Genomic DNA, 17,680 nt, shown 5'->3' on the forward strand with positions numbered 1-17,680 from the left:
CATATTACCTATAGATTTTAGAACATGCCAAAAGCTTGTGGATAGTTCTCTTGTGTGTATTGCTTCAACCATCTACAATGAGAGTCACCTCATTGGGTATCAATAAGTGCTTTGTATTCTTAATAAGGCATCTCTTCTTCTCTAGTAATGTAGTGCACATTGTCTCATATCATGCTGATATATATGTTGGTCTATATTCTCCAATTCTCTTCACCGTCGCCTTGAATACTCAGACCTAGTAATGCACGTTATAAATTAGTATGTCGAGAGATCATCATGGATAGAGCGATCACCATATAGAAAGGCAATATTTGTAACATGTAGAGACTTGAGAGAGTATTTTATCTCGCAACTTAGCAAGCCATATAATCATGGTAGAGATAGTGATCGTCAGCAACATTGATGTCTCATGGGTACTTTGCGACCATTGCATATGAGATGTAGTGGAGGTGGATGATAGCTCACCCGTCTCAAAGGTGCTTTGCTATGTGAGGAGGATGTTATAGCTTTGCCTATTAAGGCTGATCTTGATGCATCCAACGTTGGTCTAAGAACAAGATTGGGATGAATAATGACCACACCTTGCCTTGTAGAAGTTGATGCATCCTTATCCATGGCATGTGCGAAGCTCTTACTTCTTCTTGGGCATCAATCTTGTGTAGTTGCTTATGCAAGTAGAAGGTTGCAAAATGCATAAAAGAAGTTGATGGGTATCATTCAAGCTTTAAAAGATTGGAGACAACTATCTTTTAGGTGGAGAATTTCTCATCGAGATGGACCATGACAACTTAAGACATTTTCTCAACCAACCAAAGATTTTTGAGAAGCATAATCGATGGGCCAATTATTTAGCTCAATTTAACTTTAAGATATTGAATATTTTTGGAAAGCAAAACAAGATAGCTAATATCCTATCAAAAAGATCTCAGATTCATATAGTGTCCATGATTCATCATACAGATTTCACTAGTATGAGGTACATGTATGCTCTCGACGAAGACTTTAAAATCGTTTGGAAGAGTTTGTAACTTGGTAAAAGGGTAAACTCTTATATTATCAAAGGTGGATTTCTTTTGATGGAGAATAAGTTGTCCATTACCAAAGATTTCAGGGCTAAAGTAATGGAAAAATGTCACTCTGCTCTTTATATGGCTCATCATGGTATTTTGGCCATAACCAAGACGCTTGAAATGTGTTTCTTTGGGTCAATTGAGTTTGTGCGTGATATGGATACATCTTTTGCCCAAGTCATCCGTGCTATCAAAAAATCTCATGAAAAATAAAAGAAAGCAATAAATAAGCATCGAAGATATGTGATTTTAAAAGAAGGAGATTAGAGATGGCTAAAATTTGATAGCTCGTGTAAGAAACTCTAATATGCTTTCATTCTAAGTCACTAAGCTTGCAACAAGGAAGTATGGGCCATTTCAAGTCATTAAAATGATGAATAATATTTGATATATGTTATAACTTTCAAATTATTGGAGATTTCACAATGCTTTTGATATCCATCTTCTGAAGCCGTATGAAGGGCCTTCACCATTGGAACATGAAAGAGAGGATTCACCTGAAGTAGATGAAGAGGAAAAGATGTTCCAACCACGATCGAAAAACACTTGGAGCTTATGAAGACATTATAGAGCTAGAAATATTTCAAGCAACGTCTTGAGGATAAGATGAATTTGAAGAGGGAGGGTTGCAACCAACCTTTTGTGTATCAATTGTTATCAAGATATATTTGCTCAATGATTTAAATTACTTTGATACTCATATACTTTGAAAGACCATTTGTATTATTTGAGTGTATCAAAATATGATTAAATGTTTATCTTTCTATCCAAGGGTGTCCAATGACTAGAATGCCTTATAATTATACTTAAGTTCTCATTGATGAGATGCTCAAGAGAAATTAAAAGTTTAGTCGGGTGGTCAGATTGACCAGAAAGCTTAAATTATTAAGGCTTTTACACTTAGGTAGTCACATTGACTAGAAGCCCATATAATAAGTGGTTTCAAAAAGTAAAACTAGATATTCATGATTGAAGAAACAAACCATGAACGGTGAACCTATATAATAAAGCTTTTCAGAATCTAAATTTGTCAACTCCTAACATTTAGGAGATTACTATTTTTGGAAGTTGCTCAAATGAAAATTTTGTTCCAATCAAGGGCTTTGGAATTTTCCAAGGAACAATTTTGTCTTCAATGGCTAGCTTAAAGTCTTAACCATTTGAGAGATTTTGAGAGTAGAAAGTTCGAAAGCTTTTTTCTTCAAAAAAGTGACATGTAGTATCTAGAATAAGACGTGTCATTTTGAAGAGACAACTATCCCGATACTTGTCATTTTCAACAAATACTTGTCATTTATAACCTTTACTTTTTACTTTTAAGCATCTAAGGTCCACACCTATATATTGGAGGTATCTCTCTTTATTTGGAATAAGCTTTCATGTTGAAATTTTTCAGCCACATGCTTTGTATTCTTCTATCTATCACTTATCCAAGGACTTTTTACTTAGCTTGATCTAATCTAAGCACTAAACAGGAAAATTAGCTTGTTCCTTGGAGTATACAAAAGTTAGGGTTTCAAAACCTATTTTTTAGAATGTTAGCAAATCAGCTCTTTGTATATAGTTCAAGGACTTGGTGCCCGTGGTTCATTTTAATAAATTCTTGTAAAGGAGAAGAGGTTGGTTTTCCTCTCAATATGATGTCAACTCTATTCATGTACATAAGACTCAACCATAGTCCTAATATGTGACCAATAAAAGTAGCAAGTGACCAATGTCAAAGTTTGGTGTATGCCAAGGTGTCTAGGACTTGACACATTGTGACATTCATATAAAATTTCTTTGTGGATATCTTAATCATCGGACACACAGACTTGTCTTGTTTAAAAAGTAATCTATTAAGAATGGAATACTTTTTTGTCATCTTTCTCTTAGTAGCCAACTTTCAAGTGGATGGAATGCCACAGTTTTGTGAGCTACTAGATCCCTCTTGAACTTGTTGCTAGATCTTATCAAAGTGAAGATAATTTTGGGAATGCCCTTTGAGAGAAAGATAGAAATTAGTCGAGATCTCGGAGAAGGATAACTTCAGGAATTCGATTGAGAGGATGGACAACTATACAAGTTGTGTGCTTTCTATAGTGAATCTTGAAGTCAAACTCTTGCATAAGCTCTGCCCATCTTGTCTTGTGGCCATAGAGATTGGGCTGATCACAAATGTATTTTAATGAAAGGTGGTTTGTCCAAATAATAAACTAGGTACCTTACAAATATTGATGCCATACTTTGAGCGCATGGATAATCAACAATGATTACTTCTTTTGTGTGGTGTAATAGGTTTGGGTATCAAAGAGTTTATTACTCTCAAATGCAATAGGTTGGCCCTCTCGATAAAGAATAACAACTAAGGCATAGTACATTGTATTGCTCTTGTTTTAAAAGACGTAAGATGATGCACAAATATTTTGCATACTCTATGAAGATGACTTACTATAAATAAGGATGTCCTTGAGAAAAATGACTATCCACTTTCTGAGATACGAACGAAATAAGTCATTCATCATTTGTTGGAAAGCTGTGGGAGCATTGGCCAATCCAAAAGATAGGACTAAAAATTGACAATGTCTATACCATGTTTGAAACGTAGTTTTCAGGACATCCTTTGAAGCTATGGATATCTGATGGTAACTGGACCTAAGACTGATTTTGGTGAAATATTATGCACCACAAAGCCGATCTATAAGGCCATTCGTCCTAGGTAACGGATACTTATTCTTGATGGTTATCTTATTGAGATCTTTATAATTGTCACAAAAGCGCATTGTGTCATTTCTTCTTTTTGGTGAGAAGAACAAGTGTGTCTCATGGAGATTTACTCAACGCAATAAAACCCTTAGGTAGGTAGCCTTGAAGTTGCCTAGCTATGTCGTCGTTCTCTTTCAGGCTAAATCTATAAGGTTGTTGAGGAATATAATGGCTATTGAGCAACATCTTGATCCTATAGTCTAAGGCTTTGGGAGACAATGGAAGTTTGTGAAGTAGTTCAGATAGAAAGACTTCGGTATACTCGTATAATATCAGATCCAAATACTCACTTATATTTAAAATCATATTTAGATTATTATTAAAAAAAATGAATTACATCAGATTATCGAACTCTTTGAATAAAATAAATATAAATAGTAACATTTGGATTAAAAAAACATTCACTAAATTAAAATCTTAAAATCATATGTATATTATTTTTTGTGATCACGGAATGTAAAAAGGCCTTGATCACATAAAAATGATTATCAAGCTCAAAAGAAAATACGTGATTTTTTTAGTCAATGTATAAAGAGAAATATTTACCAAAGAATAATGGTATGCCAAGAATGATATTAATATAGATGATATTGTTGGATGGAAAGATTCAAGGCCGGTACCACTTGATCCTAGCAATCCATAGTTGGTTTCTCCATATATTGAACATAATAAGCTCAGTTAGTGGGCACTGTGTCGAGCTGTAATTTTTACATCAATTGAGAAGAAATGAAATTACAAGTAGAGCTATTATCAAACAAAATTGTAACTTCTTGGCCATTTATACACCCAATGAGGTTAAAAGGTCATGCGGGTCAAATAGAGTTTTGAAACTACCATTGTAAGTATTAGCATTAATAAAACAATCTTTCCATAAAACTTCAAAAAATATATATGGAGCTTCAAGAGTATTTATGGAAGACTTAGAAGTAGATTTCACTTTCTTATTTTGGGGGTGTTTTCGATCACTGCAAAAGTGAATTATTTGATGGTAAGTGAAGCAATGACCCTTCGAACAATGCTCGTTGTGAGTGACCTTGTGCTTACAAATTTTCTTCTTATATAACTGTGAAGATATTTGATGAGTTGTTGCTAAGGTGGAAGACTTCTTTGATTTCAAGATAGAGGTAGCTCAGTGGGAACTCTCCAACGACTGGCTACTACTACTTGCAACCAAAGTATTACACAAAGGATGAATATCCTTTCATCTAAGAGGCTGATGAAAACGATGGTGAATGTCCAAGGGGAGTGAGGGGGGTTACCCATCATAGACGTCCTAGGGTAGACAAATGTACTCACTTGCACATGTATGTAAGGGACAATGTTAATGGGTGGCATTCCCGCTAACGATGTACCAAGGTGTAGAGTGGCATGCACTTGTGGATAGCTAACATGTGTTGTGGAAAAAGAAAAAGTGTTAGGAACGCAAACAAAGGTTTCTACTCTGTTTGGGAGAAGTATGAAGTGAAAATGATGATTGTTTGCTGACTTCGATGTGGACAATGAAGCTACCAGCTCCCATGTTGCTGTCACGTCTCCAGGCCAAACTATATGCTGTTACTCCTTTGAGCAACCACTCTAACCCTCCTGTTAGGAACAGCCTACATGCTCTGAAATCTAAAACTCTTCTTTAGAATCTGCCATCATTGTCTGCAGTGAAGGTGTAGTCCCCTGTATGCGGGCATCTATGTTCCTTTTCTTAGGTGGTGCATGTCACTGGCATGGACTATTTTGGACATCACCGGTTGACAGAATTTAAGTAGATATTTTCTTAAAGATATTAAACTTCTATATCAAGTCGGCACCTTCATAAGGACATTGACATAAACATGACTGCATTGCTACTCACAGTAGTGAATATAGCAAGGGGTATCACTAATATCTGTCATAACATTTTGGAAAAATTTTTGAGGTGATTTTAGAATTCTGAAGGTGCACATTCATGGGATTTCTTTAATGCTCAAATGCTTGTTTTAAAAAAAAGGCCGTTTCTCAGAAGTGGGTAATATTGCTTTACTGTCTTTGCTGAATGCCTTTTCTTCTGAAATCATGCTTGCTGAATACTCTTTGCTCTGTAGGTATTTGAAGGAGGGAAAGCTTCCAGAAATCATGTCAAAATTGCAGGAGGATGTACCTGATTCAAATGCAGGGACAATTCACCAGAAAGAAGAGGATGAGGATTTTATCGGTGATGAACGCACCCATAAAACAAAAAAGAGTATACAAAGCCTCTTTGCTTGCCCAATCAAAGTAGGTGATCTTCAAGTGCTATGTTTAGGTAAGAAATGACATTTTCTGTTTTATGAATTGTGATATCAATATAATGGGTTGGGTAGCGTAGGGTTCCTTGCAACATTGGCTCCATTTTAATAACAGTGTGTTATGAACAGGTAAGATTGTGAGGGACTCTGAACATTTTCATGATGAGCAACACATATGGCCAGAAGGATATGTTGCTGTTCGCAAATTCGCTTCACTAAAAGGTAAATTGTGGATCATCTCTATAGTTAGCATCCCTATCTTTTCTAAGCTACTCTGAATTTTCTTAAATATGTCTTCAGATCCTTCAAAGTTAGTTGATTACAAAATGGAAGTACTGAAGGATCCTGTTGATAGGACAAGACCACTTTTCCGAGTTATTTCAGAAGGCGGGGAGTTGGTACTAGAAATTGTTGACAATTTTATATGTATTTGGATTGCTTTATATGTTAGTTTCATATCTTATGATCTTGGCAACCTGCAGATTGAAGGCTCTAACCCAACTTTTTGTTGGAAGAAGCTTTATAAAAAGCTGGATAAAGCTAGGGAGAGGTTTGGAAAAGTGGGTCCACAATCAGAAAAAAAGCGGCGGCAACTCAGTTCAGGAGATTTTATGTTTGGTTTCTCAAATGCGCACATATCAAAGCTTATCCAGGCATGGAGATTGCTGTAACTCAGTACATATTCTTCTTTAAGTGGGGTTCTGTTGTTGCAAAGGCATTCATCACCTACTTGAAGGATTGTCTTCCATCATACAAGAGTCTAATGCCAAAATACAGGTTTAGACAGTGTGCCATGTGATCAATGTGCAAGAATGTAGCAATCCAAGAATGATAATCATCTAATGGATCTTTCACTTGGACAAAAAGAAAATTTCTTACCAGAATGTTGGTAAATGGTCGATTTAAATCCTGTTGGAGATATCCACCATACTCGTTCATTTTTCCTAAAGGGACAACAGGTGTATGCATTGGCTGCTTACCTACCACATACCTTGGAGAAGGGACATCAAATATTTAATTCTTCAGAACATTCCTCACTACTTTGTATTCTAAGACAACTCAGCAGGGTGGCACTTTCATGACCCTACTTTTGGCACGGTCCTGAGTGATAGGTGGCACTTGCATGGCTGATTTTGGAGCGATTATGCATCCATGGCAGCCACTGGATGCATGTGATATATGTAAAATTGAACCTAAAATAGGGACGCATTGACCTGGAAAGTGTTAGCAGATGCATCTCTTCTATGGCCATCTCCTCTCGCTAAGCTTCAATTTGAGTCAAATGAGAACATTAGGATCTTTGATGCAATCTTTGTCCATCAGTTTCTTTCTGAGCACAGCAGCTCTTTATACCATGTGTTTTGCAGCCAATTCCTCTCTCATTGTTGCAACCCTAGGTGTCAGGATCTCCTATCTAGTCAAAGTCAACGTACCCTCGCAAAACATAAACCAAATCCATAAGGTATAAGAATACACAACAAATATCTCAAAACATACAAACAAGTAATTTAATGTGACATTCTAGGTGCGTTGAGATACTAGCTAAGCAAACTAATAGTGTAAGCTGAATTTGGCCTAGTGTGACTCAACCAAAGAAGCTTCTCTACAACAGATGTATAGGTGTGCTCATCGAAGGGCTGACCGAAGGTATCCTTAGAAAGATGGACAATGGGATTAAGAGGCGTGGCCAAAGGCCATGTTTGATCCATGCAATGTTGGTCTAATCAAAGAGCGCACTTTTTTTGCGATACAAAAATACTACCCTCAAATTGAACTACCTCCATCCCCAAAAAGAAAGACAAGAAACCAAGGTTTGTCATCTTAAAAGTCGAGCAAAGTTGGGCTTTTATCTCTTCTAGGGCAATAGAATTAGAGTTGGTGATAAGTAAATCATCTGCATACAAAAGGATATAGGTGACCCCCTCTGAAGTTGTACAGATATGTAAGTTTGGGTCATAACGCATAGAATGATATTCGTCAGTCCTAAGGTACTCATCCATCCTCTGGAACCAAGACCACAGTACTTGCTTCAACATGTAGAGAGCTTTCCGCTAGTGAGAGGCCTTATCCTTCCGGTTAGCAAAAGAAAATCCGGGAGAGTGCTCCACATAGATTTCCTTCTTTAATAACTGTTTAGAAAGACACTTTTGACGTCCATTTGATAGTGGCCAACTATGGTGGCCAACAAGCATAGCTAACTTATGGAATGAAGTCAACTGTGCTATTAGAGCAAAGGTCTCTTCATAGTCCATACCTTGCTTCTATCGAAATCCTTGCACTATAAGGTGAGCCTTGTATTTGTCCAAAATCCCATGAGCTTTTAGCTTAGTTCTAAACATCTACTTTGTCCTGATGACTTTCTTGTGGCTTGGACGATCCACTAAGGTCCAAGTCTCATTTCGATCAATGCTCTCAAGCTCCTTTTCCATGGCCTTTCACCATGGGGGGTGTTGAAGAGCCTTGTGCCAACTATCTGGCTCAAAATGCGCTATGTAATTAGCTATAATCAACGACACAAATGAAGCATGAGGTTCAAGTCGGGTAGATCTTCTAGGGCCCTTCGGAGTGAAATCCAGTGGAAGGATTCCTGAATCTCGAATGGTCTGTTGGTATCAGCAAGGTGATGTGTCTCGTGGAGGGGGACTTGGGAGGCAAAGGATCCGCAGGTTGGTTAGGAGTAGATAGTAGTCCCCGACTCAAAATGCACTATCTTACTAGGAACAATGTGAGGAAAGGGCTCAAAATCCGGTATAGAAGACTACAAAATGTCCCTTTCATCAAACACTAGATCTCTTCTAACGATCACCTTGTTACTGAGGATCGAATAGATGATAGGATTTCACTTTGGAGGAGTATTCTACAAAAATCAAGAAATTAGCTCAGGGAGGAGTGAGCTTGGGGAGGAGTGAGCTTGCCTATTTTATCATTAAGGGTGTGCATTTAAGCACAACTCCCAAAAACTTTAAAGCGGGAAACTATAGTCTGCAAGCCAAAGATTAATGCCTCATACGGAGTCCCTTGAGGAATAGCTGCAGTCAAGCACGTGTTGAGGATGTACATCGAAGTGTTAACAACTTTGACCCCAAGTCACTCAGGGAACTTTACTGCGAACAATATAGAGTATGCCATGTTCATGATTGTCCGGCATGCTCTACTACTCCATTTTGAGAGAGGGAATGGATAGAGGTGAGTTGGCAAGAAATACCATGCTCCTTTAGAAACTTGAAAAACTTGTGGGAGGTAAACTTACCCCGACTATCACTCCGCCTACATCCTACACAAAGACTAGTGTGGTTATGCACAAGTAGCACCCAAGCTAAAAATTATGTGACGGCATTGGACTCATGTTTGAGAAAGTACACCCATGTGCAATGAGAATGATCATTCACAATTAAAAAGAAGTATAATGCGTTGTTTAAGGTAGAAGTGGATGTTGGACCAGAAAGATCAACACGAATCACTTTGAGATTGCTAAGGAAATGGGATACGGTGTTGTTTCTTGAATTGATAGGCTTTACAGACATCCCGTGATGGTTTCAGGCAGAAAGACCATCAACCATTTGTCCACATGACAACTCATAAATAGAGTTGTATCCAAGAGGCCCCAAGCAAAAATGCCAAAGATGCTTAGTGCTAGTAGGCTTGTGTATAGTAGCTAAATCTTGGAAGCAGTGAAACTTAGAGCTCTGTGCTATCAGGGGGAAAAGAAATTTACATGTGGTATAGACCACGTGGCTATGGCTCATCACGAGCAATTCTTAAACTAATCAGAGAGTCAAGAACCTCGACTGTGGTCGTTGTGAAAACGATTGGTCGACCAAACGAGCAAAGTTGCTGAACGGATAACAAGCTCACCGAGGACATAGTATACCTCATCTAGCATAGCTTGATTCAGGTCTTGGTCAGTGGGAAAACCTACGTGACCATGAGCTTAAATCGTGATTGAGGCATTATTCTCAACTTGAACGTGCTTGGCTATAGGGGCTCGGAATATGAAAATGTCTATGATGGGGGTCATGTGATGGGTAGCTCCACTTTTCACAATCCAAGAAGTATTTGAAGTACTTGGATGTGACAAGTGGGCTTCCGTAATCACCTCCTTAGATGAAATTGGCCTTTCTCCTCGAGGGTGATAAATAACCTAAGGAAGTACCAATTACAACAAGTATAAAATTTAGATAAATTGAAAATGCACACTATGTGGGCCCCTTGTAGTATTTTCTTATCTTATATCCCAAATGGAAGGAGTACAACTGAGATCCTCTAATCTTCTCCACTAATCCAAGTGCCTCTTGTTGACAAAACCAACCAACAAGCTTCCAAACCAATTTGTCCATTGGTTTGCATGGCCTTTACTCTGCTCCTTGAAAGATAAATTTAGCCCCAAATTTGATATAGGCTGGTTGGCACCTTGAATCTCCTTGAAATTTCTCAATTTCAGTTGTTGGAATTTAAGTCGACGACTCTCAATTCTAAGCATACATTCCAATGTACAGCAGAGATTGTTTGAAATCTCTTCCTCTAATGGCTCAAACTATTGAAAAATGCTTAGATAACTTGAGAGATGGTTGGGGGATCAAAGGGAATGTTGTAGAGAGAGAAATTTCAAAGTTTCATTGCGAGAAATATTGAAAAGCTACTGCTGCCCTGCTCAAACGGCCATGGAAGCTATCACTTATAGCTTAGGACCACCGGAAAGAGTGCTACCCCCTCTTCTATGCTGTTATTTATATCAGAAAGACCTTGGGTTGCTGTCATCTGCTCTTGGAGGGCTCTAAATTACTATTACATGTTGTAGGACTGATTTGCGGTGGTTGCAAATCACATCAATAGCCTCCTCCCTTTTCACAATGGCTGGAATAGACTTTTATGGCCTCCAAAAACGTTTTTCCCACTTACATGGGCAAGTTTTGCTAAGTGACAATCTTCTAATCTCATTTTACAGCATTGTCTAGCTTATTAAATTAACTTTTAAAATATTAATTTTGAAAATTGATTTAATAATTATTCTAGTACTCAAAAATTAATTTAACCAACCAATAATTAAATTGGCTAGGTCAATTTGTCTTCAAGTATCTCTGAACTATTATTAGCTCTTAGGCTTGCATTAGTCTCTAATGTCATCATTGACATTACTAGGCAATAGATTGGTCTAGGTCCAAGTCTGACACCGGTTACCACCTTGTACCTGTTAGTAGACATAACTTATTACAACTTTTGCCTTTGGCACCAACTAATATCTTGGCTTCCACATTGTGAAATAATTAACGTGCATCTCACATGTGTAAGTGATATTAGCACATTTGATTAACCTTTAATCAAATGCTAAGCAAAGCAACAAAATTTAAAATCCTCGTGACATTAGGAGACAACTTGTAGATGTGGACGAGACTCGCATCCTCCAATGTCTGTAGATGGTGTGGGTCTCTGCAAATCAGTGAGATAAGCCCTCCAGCATTGAGAAGGTTGTTGATTGTGATGGTTGACTAGTGGCATCATGGGTTTGGCCTCGCCAGTGCTCTTGTTGAGGGTTGCCTTTTCACATGATATCCTTTTTGCGGGGGGGGGGGGGGGGTGGGGGAGGGGAGGATTCAAGGACTATTTTTATAATGTATTTGGAAAGACTTTTCATATGATATCCTTTTTTTGGGAGGGAGGGGGGTCTCTCAACTTTAGAGAATTTCTAAACTTTTAGGGAATCCCCAAATTTTAGGAGGTCCCTAAATTTTAAAAGTCTGAAATTGGATCTAAAAATGGGGACGACATCGTAAGCATAGTAAGTTTGTGTTCTAGTAGTGCTTACTAAATCAGGTCGTTTTTATTTTTGACAGTTCTCAGCCTAAAAAGGAAGGCTATAGAGAAGAGACAAGTGTCAAAACACTCGTGACACAAACTTCAAAGTATCCCACCACTTGTCACACATCATGTCTTGTGCTACTTCACTTCCTCTCTTTTGGACTAAGAGTGAGCCAGATCCTACAGAACTTTTTAGTGGAGCATCCAATTGAGAGTGTGTGATTACAAACTTGAGGCGATCATCCTCAAAATGTGCAAGGATCGAAACATCTCTATCAATCCACTTTTTAAAGTACTTTTGCATCTCCTCTTCAAGCTTTTCACTACATTATAGGTGATGCAAACAACTTGCAACGACATGGATTGGTTTTTGAAACCGCGGGGCACTAAGATGCTACACACATTCCTCCACACATCAGTCCATCCATCACATAAGTTAGCATACCCATATTTTTAGGAAGTTCTCTTCAAATATTGCATCTCCATCTCGATAGCTTGTTTCTATCTAACAAGCTATTGTTTGCATAAAGCCTCATAGGACAGGCCCTCCAAGTTACATCCAATTTGATGGATGACCCTGATTTTATTTTTCCACATGTTTGTGCATGCAATATGAAAAGGGATGGCATACTAAAAACAATCTCATGAGTAGCCTCTAGCTATGCTTGCTTTTGAACTGCTGTTGATATACTTGCCCTTTGCAATCATTTGTTTGTTGTCTGGATGTTTGTTGCACCTACTGTGATGGGTAATTGGACCCTCCATAGATGCACATGTACTTGCTTCTACATGAGCATCCATTGAGTCTTTGGCACCACCCAAACAACCAACATTGATCCACACTCTACCCCTCTTTGGGGCACTATCGCATGTGGTGGGAAATGGAATCGTGGGATGTGAACCTTGTCATTGAGTTTCATCTTCATTTTTCCCATTGACTACAAGGCACCTCCATTGCTCTAGACTATCAAATACATCATTGGGCACATCAAGGCAATTATCAACATGCGTATCACTTATGTGGGCAAGATGATTCTTTGCTCGTGTAGCTCTCCTTGTGCTTATGATACAATAGTAGTTGCATTCACACTGCTTCGAGCCACCACCACCTTCATAGTTCTTGACGTTGCATGTGTAACTCCAAAATGTCTCCTTCACCATGGCTGTTGCTTGCTGGAAACAAAGAAAACCAGCTGCTGATAGAGGAGAAATGAGCTGCAAAAAGTGTGGACAACGAAGGATGAAGAGTAGAGAGCTGATGGACGAGGGATGAGGGTGAAATAGGCAGTGGACAGCTGCAGGATTGAAGAAGTAGAGGCGAACAACTGAGGCAAAGAGGCGAAACAATGAGGCAAAATGTAGGAATGATGGGATGCTGCCGAAACTGCCTAAGAAACCTCAGTCCTGAAACCTGTTTCAGAGAAACGCTTGTCCCAAAATGCGTTTCAGGGCAGAGGGAGACATTCCTGTTTCCCAGTTTCCGTTTTTGATCCCCAAAATGCCATTTCAGGCAACTATGTGGGTCAGGCACCAAGTCCACATGAGTGGAAGAGTGTGCTATGGTTTCCGAACTACCAGTGCTGGTCCACTATGAAACTATAACCGCCATTATACTGGCTATTAGTGACAAACTCATCACTGGCCAGCTCTAAATGCACCATTCTATGTACATGCCTTGAGATTTGGAATTTTTTGGTTGTCACATGGGCTTATAGTACACTGTCAACTTTGAATGTGGGAGTTATCTTATAGTCCTATCACCCTTTTGATTGTCAAGACAATCTCGGTCCCTTGGCAATAGTAGCTGTGTGTTTTTCATGTGAAGCGAGACTACTCCCTAAACTTCTGGGAGGGGTATCTCATAGTCCTACCACCATTTTGATTGTCAAGACAATCTCAGTCCCTTGGCTGTAGGAGCTATGGGTGTTTTCACATGAATTTACAAGGCTATTGGACTTGCTTTCTTTGGCGTTTGACTGCACTGTTGTCAATGGGCTTTTATAGTGGTTCTCTTTACCAAGAGGTTGATGTCTTTTCGTCACTCTTGCAAAATATTTCTCATTGTCTCACCAATGTCTATAAGTTTTGCATTATTGCTTTTTTGAGAGGGACAGGACAATTCTTGCTTCTTATAAATATTCTTATCCTCTACTTATTATTGTCTCTCATAAGCTTTTGATCAATGGAAGATTTCCTTTTGCAAAACGGAAGAAAACCTATGTAGAAACAAATTTGAATGATATGTTGAGAGTACATAACCAACATTATACTGTGTGACAGTTCTAGCGTGTAAAACATGATTCAGGGACGGAAAAAAGAAACATGATGCTGCTCAACAATTCACTGCTGAAAACTTCATGACATAACTTAAGAAACTTTGCTAAATAATTTCATGTCTGCCTTTGAACTTGAATGCTTTACTTTGCAGGCTTTGCCATATGCAAGGGTATGCTCAAAATTTGCAGGTTGGTTTGACAAGTCCATTCCAGAGAATGCCGAACAGTTATTACCGGCAGGTTATAAAGCTGTTGAAGTAGATTGGAAACATGCCGACAGGTGCAATGTTTGTTATTTGGACGAGGCAGGTTTCCTTGCTGTTGGTGGCTTTACTGAATTTTCTGAGTATTATTAGTGCTGGTATTTGTCTGCATATTACTATGGGTTGGAGATTTTGTTGAACTCAATGATGGTTTCTCTCTTTTTGGATCTGCAGGAATACACGAATAATCTATTTTTGCAGTGTGATAAATGTCGAATACTGGTAAACTTTCCCAACCATGCTGGGTTCAGAACACTACATATGCAGGACGAGTAAAATTAATTAACAAGGAAACCTTTAATGTAGTTGATGCTAAGTTAAATCATTGAAAATTCTGGTGCATACTACATCAGATTGTTTCGGAGTACAAAATTAACATCCGATGATTTGAGGGGAAATTTACTGTATTGTTTGTGGTGATTAAGCTTTGAAGGTTTTATAGTTATTGGGCTGAGCTGCCATTCCAACTTTGCTATTTTTATCAAGGAAGAGACAGTCACAGAGACACACACCCTACAGTTTCTTATGCATTCAGGAAGCAAATAGTCCTTTGGTTCATATCCCTGCTTTTTTATCATTGATGTTATGTAAGGGTTAGCAGGCAGTTGAAATGTATGATCCACAACGTAGTTACAAAAACTGTTACCATCGCAAAGCTATAGAAAGCTGATATTTACATAATCATGAGATAAGACGGTTTACAAAAACAGTGGCAAATCTTAAAGCTTCCTATAAAAGCCCTGATCTACATTTAGAATCAAAATGGTAGTAATGAGCTCCTGTGTGCAGTTCTTATACAACAATTTTCTTGTTGCAGGATGAATACACTGGTGTAGCCCATTGGAAGTAGCCTTCTATCTCATTGTATAGGGGAAATTTTCAATAGAACATGAACCTTATGAACCACTCAACTACACTCCAGCTATCTGAGTCTCAATGTAAAGGTCAAAATCAATCTCAATCTCAATTACAATCTCGAACTTGATCCCATGGGATCATACGAATTGCTGACTATGCAGAAAAAAGTGAGTGATGCTTAATGATCGCAAACATGTTCCAGATCCTGCCTTGATACTATCACCTATATGAACATTTCGATAACATTAATGACAATTTATCATCCAAAGAGTATTAAGGATTCAACCCCTGCATAATTGATATTGCTAGCTAACTTTACATTTGGTAAAGCTACCCCTCACTCCTTTTCCTTAATCTATCAGTCTTTGTTATGCAAGGCAGGTGAGTTGGAATGAGGAGGGACTTTGTAGAGGGACTTGTAGGTTTTTTGTTGTGTAGAGCCGAACCAGGATGCTTCTAGGGGCAGAGTCAGTCAGCTGTGTGGCTCCTGTAGATCCATGATATGATCTCTATCATTAAGGCCAGTGCCCCTGTAATTGTTGTTTTGGAGATCCTGCTCATAACTAGCAAGTTCTAGAGCCGTCAATGCCATGATTAAAGGTTTGGAAACACATTCGAACTGTGGCAAGGTGGCATATTTGGAAGGCCCATTGCCAACCAGCTTTATTGGCAGCTGCCAGGCCACTCTTCATTGCTCATTCCCTCGGTGAATGTTCAGAGCAACTTTTAAGTAGCTCATGGCTTCACAACTTGGATAGACATTCCTTCATTCCTAGGGCACCATAGTGACACAGTCTCATGGCACCCCTTGGTGGAGCCACACTCCCACCTAGACATTGTGAGTACTCATTACTTTTTTTGCAAATAAAGTGTGGCTAATTATATTACTTCAGGAAAACCTTGAATACAAAGAAGTGCTCCTGCTCAACAGACTAGTTGGAGCTGATACAGAGTCTCAGAAATATCAAATATATAGGCCTCTCAGGGCCCTCTAAGGGGGGTGGGGGCAAGAAGCCATGGAAGGGGGAGTGTATCGCCATTTGGGGCTGCCTGCTTGCATCACGAAAAACAAGTCCTGACAGCCCCATGTGCGCATAAAGTGAAGACGGAGCTCCTGACGAGCTTGAGACTCGCCCTGCACCTGGTGCCATTAGCTGCAAAGGGAGTGGATGATGGAGGTCTAGAGCTCTGTCAAAGTCACCTGTACAAAAAGTCTCTCTCCTCCAAAAATTGCCTGATATTGCACCTTCCAGATATGCCATCCAGTGAGACTCCTTACGATCTCCCGTACCTCAGAGCGGTCTGCTGTGGGCTCTAGTACTTGGCGGATGGGTAGAGCCTCCAAGCTGGCTAACGCGCACGACCCAGTCTCAATAAGGAAGATTGTGTCTTGCATCCCAGCCTCATACAGAAGGTGACTCCTTTGGTTGATTGCCTGCTAGCAGAAAGCTCCCCATGAGATACATCCAAGGCTGGGTGCTATGCAGCGGAGAATGCAACATGCTCCTTTGCACACTAGATATGCCGCCTCACATGACCAGAGGCAGTGCTATGAGTTTCTAGAAGCTGCTGTGTGCAGCGTTTGTCAAAAGATGGTGTACCAACGAGACAGTAGGGTCTGCGGGGAGGAACACGGAGTGAACTCGGCAAACATGGAGAAGAGAAGAGGAGAGAAGAGAGGAGAAACTTTGATGAATGGAATGATGAAGTTTTGAAACATGGAGTGACAACCACGAACCACGAATCTCAATGTCCTCCTGAAGGGGTGTGAGGGTAGTAGAGAGGCTGGAGAGAAGAGGTGACGGACTGAATAAATCAGCCGTGAGGAATGAATGAGAGATTGGCCTATAAATAGGCATAGTTAGTCTAAGATGGCGCCCCTTTTTGGGGCTGCAAACCCTAAACACAAAATGCAGAAACGCAAAAAACGCAAATTGCAGGTGAAGGGTTTCTCAACACCCGTTCTCAGGCCCAAAAAGGGGAACAAGAGAAGAGTGAGGTGGAGATGCAATGCTTATGCAGCAGGTGCCACTTGGACAGTGTCCCTCGTGGGGAAATTTTTCACTTGCCCAAGCGCCCTAGTACAAAGATGATGAAAACATGCAATGCATAGGAGGAATGTCAAACTTTGTGTGGTACCGAGAACCATAAGGATATGCGTGTACTCGATCTCGGGAGGTGGCTCCATGCTGACTAAGTGACGAAGAAGATCCACCCTGTAATCTAAGAGTACCACCTAAAAGGAGATCTTTGAAGATAGTTAGGAGACTGGATGAGCTGTAGAACCTGAAACTCAATCTTGGGAGAGAAGCCACTAGCTCCATGACTCCATGCTAGAAGGAATATGAAGGCCTAGCCACCAAGTCGCTGCTGAAGACCCAAGGGCCCCGATCTAGTAGACCCTCTAGATCCTG

The 17,680-nt window shown here is 39.5% G+C and overlaps 1 protein-coding gene across 6 annotated transcripts in view; it reads left to right on the top strand.

The window, feature by feature from the left end:
- LOC148027251 (histone-lysine N-methyltransferase TRX1-like) overlaps window positions 1-17,680 on the top strand; it is a 201,293-nt gene that overhangs the window by 127,940 nt on the left and 55,673 nt on the right. For all 6 annotated transcript variants that reach the window (XR_015692965.1, XR_015692964.1, XM_087691831.1 and 3 more), the window contains 6 exons: window positions 5,891-6,090; window positions 6,203-6,295; window positions 6,374-6,471; window positions 6,556-6,726; window positions 14,298-14,450; window positions 14,583-14,630. Coding sequence is in view for 4 of the 6 variants with exons in the window: in XM_087691831.1 (XP_087547957.1) it covers window positions 5,891-6,090; window positions 6,203-6,295; window positions 6,374-6,471; window positions 6,556-6,726; window positions 14,298-14,450; window positions 14,583-14,630 (763 nt within the window). In the remaining 2 variants the exon portion in view is untranslated. The remainder of the gene's footprint in view (window positions 1-5,890; window positions 6,091-6,202; window positions 6,296-6,373; window positions 6,472-6,555; window positions 6,727-14,297; window positions 14,451-14,582; window positions 14,631-17,680) is intronic.

This window comes from Lygodium microphyllum, chromosome 13 (genome assembly GCF_053477565.2).
Source record: "Lygodium microphyllum isolate KBCC chromosome 13, Lygodium_microphyllum_v1.1.10, whole genome shotgun sequence".
Taxonomy (NCBI): Eukaryota; Viridiplantae; Streptophyta; class Polypodiopsida; order Schizaeales; family Lygodiaceae; genus Lygodium; species Lygodium microphyllum.